Genomic DNA, 2,500 nt, shown 5'->3' with positions numbered 1-2,500 from the left:
AAGTATAATAAGATCCTGAGAGGCTCTCTACCTTTATGTTTGAAACGTAAATTTTACAATCAATGCATTCTGCCAGCAATAATCTGCGGGTGTGAGACTTGGGAACTAATGAAGAGATCAATGATGGGAATAACGTTAAGAGACCGAAAGAGAGCAAGTTGGGTGAGAGAGCAGACAAGAGTGAAAGATATTGTGGAGGCGGTAAAAGAGAGGAAGTGGAATTGGGCAGGTAAGTTAGTGCGAACGACTGATGAGCGATGGAGCAAGTGTGTTACTGAGTGGACGCCGCGAGATAGGAAGCGTGGAAGAGGGAAACCAGACAGAAGGTGGAGAGACGAGATAGAGAAGTTTGCAGGAGTGACGTGGCAGAGGTTGGCGCGGTCGTGTGAATCATGGAATGCTATGAAGGAGGTTTTTGTTCAGCAGTGGACTCAGGATGGCTGATTTGATATATATATATATATATATATATATATATATATATATATATATATATATATATATACATATGTATATATACATACATACATATATATATATATATATATATATATATATAATATCTACCTCTTTGTTTAGCTTTTGTAGATTACGAGAAGGCCTTTGACTCGGTAGAAGAAATAACAATGCTAAATTCGCTACGCAATTGCAAACGAAGAGATCATAAGTGCTCAAGAAATTACCTATGCAAAAAGTTCCGCTGTAATTCGACTACATAAAGACACGGGAGAGATAAAAATTGAGAAAGGAGTACGGCAAGGCGATACAATTTAACTCAAATCTTTTTCATAAGAATGAGTTGTAAAGAGAAAGGTTTGAGGATTAATGACTAATATCTTAATAACCTAAGATTTGTGGATGGCGTTATTCTTATTTCAGAAAGAGCAAAAGGCTTGCATTTATGTATTACATCTTCAGTGTAAAATACAATTAGATATTTCATGATAACATTGACAGCCTCGTAAATTCTTCCTATATTTTAAAACCTTTACCTCCTCTCTCCACTAGAAGGAGAAGCGTATTTTAATCACTACATTCTGCCTGAGTTTCATACCACAATAAAAAAAATGCTATGTAGGCCTTGCAATAAAGGCTAGGTGCAGAGGAGTTTTAGAGGTTTCATACCACAGAAGAAAGCTGATTTCAATTACATTTGTTCACAAGTCCCAGATATAGCTTCTATCAACCTCAGTGATGTAAGAGTCATTTTCGCCAAAGCTGAGCCAAGTGATATAACTAAAAGGCCGATTGGGTACTTTGAATCATATATAAATTTCAGTTTTTTTTAATATATATGAATGTTGCCCCAGTGTCCCCCAGTAATTGTCCTAATGTGTCCCAATTTGGGACACTGTGGAAAAAATCGTAAGTTTATTTTACTTTTCAAACGGGTATTGATGTTGAATAGTGATAATTATTTTCCAGTGTTCCGCTTCTGTAATATTTATTCAAATACAAAAAACATATTGCCATGATTGCTTTTTGTCTCACTATGCCACATCATACTTAATTCTTGCGAGAAAATTAATTAAATGAATGCCAACATTGCCATACTCCAATATCTACCAATAACTGCCAGTAGAGTTGAAATCTTTCTTTAGACGAGGCCACGACTGCATTTTTATTTTCGAAAAAATAACTTGTCATTTGCTAGATAATTTCAGTGGCCGACATATTACTACCACATTTATCTTTTGTCCGGACGCACGCCCTACTGCGTGGTATTATTTTTGGTCCCCATCCATGGCTGAAAAGAATTGGATACTCTTAGTTACATCCATTCCCTTTGCCAAAGTGTTGAGATGTTTGTAATACCACAGTATTACCTACAGATCTTGCAATATATAAACATCTAGAAGATTGAGAGCTGCCTATAACAAGTCCAATATGTGATACAAGACCTTTGTGAATTACACACACACAAACACGCGCGCAAGCATACATACATACATACATACATACATACATACATACATACATACATACATACATACATACATACATACATACATACATACATACATACATATATTTCTTGTCATGGTGTTTAAGGAAATACATACATACATACATACATGCATGCATTCATACATACATACATACATACATACATACATACATACATACATACATACATACATACATACATACATACATACATACATGCATGCATGCATACATACATACATACATACATACATACATACATGCATACATACATACATACATACATACATACATACATACATACATACATACATACATACATATATTTCTTGTCATGGTGTTTAAGGAAAGTGTATACAATGAGATGGAAGTTCGTTTTTAATGAGAAAAGCGCACTGCATTATAGATATTAATAAATTATTTCGAATTGTATATATACATCTTTCATTTTATTCGAAGGTGATTCCTGCAGCGCGTTGTTCCTCAGCGATGCGCAGAAGTTCGGCCACATGAGCAGGTGCAGGGGGTGCTACGGGGAGGTGGACACCCTGGG

The 2,500-nt window shown here is 35.5% G+C and overlaps 1 protein-coding gene across 1 annotated transcript in view; it reads right to left on the bottom strand.

The window, feature by feature from the left end:
• Positions 1 to 2,396: 2,396 nt before the first annotated feature.
• Positions 2,397 to 2,500, bottom strand: part of LOC143033635 (cuticle protein AMP2-like) — a 1,050-nt gene continuing 946 nt past the window's right edge. The window contains exon 3 of the mRNA XM_076199126.1: positions 2,397 to 2,500. This exon is cut by the window's right edge and continues 65 nt beyond it. Within this exon, the coding sequence (XP_076055241.1) occupies positions 2,397 to 2,500 (104 nt within the window).

The sequence above is a fragment of the Oratosquilla oratoria genome, chromosome 16, assembly GCF_046742065.1.
Source record: "Oratosquilla oratoria isolate Oo_2021 chromosome 16, ASM4674206v1, whole genome shotgun sequence".
Taxonomy (NCBI): Eukaryota; Metazoa; Arthropoda; class Malacostraca; order Stomatopoda; family Squillidae; genus Oratosquilla; species Oratosquilla oratoria.
The sequence above is the reverse complement of the archived record's forward strand: the minus strand, read 5'-3'. Positions and strand labels throughout refer to the sequence as shown.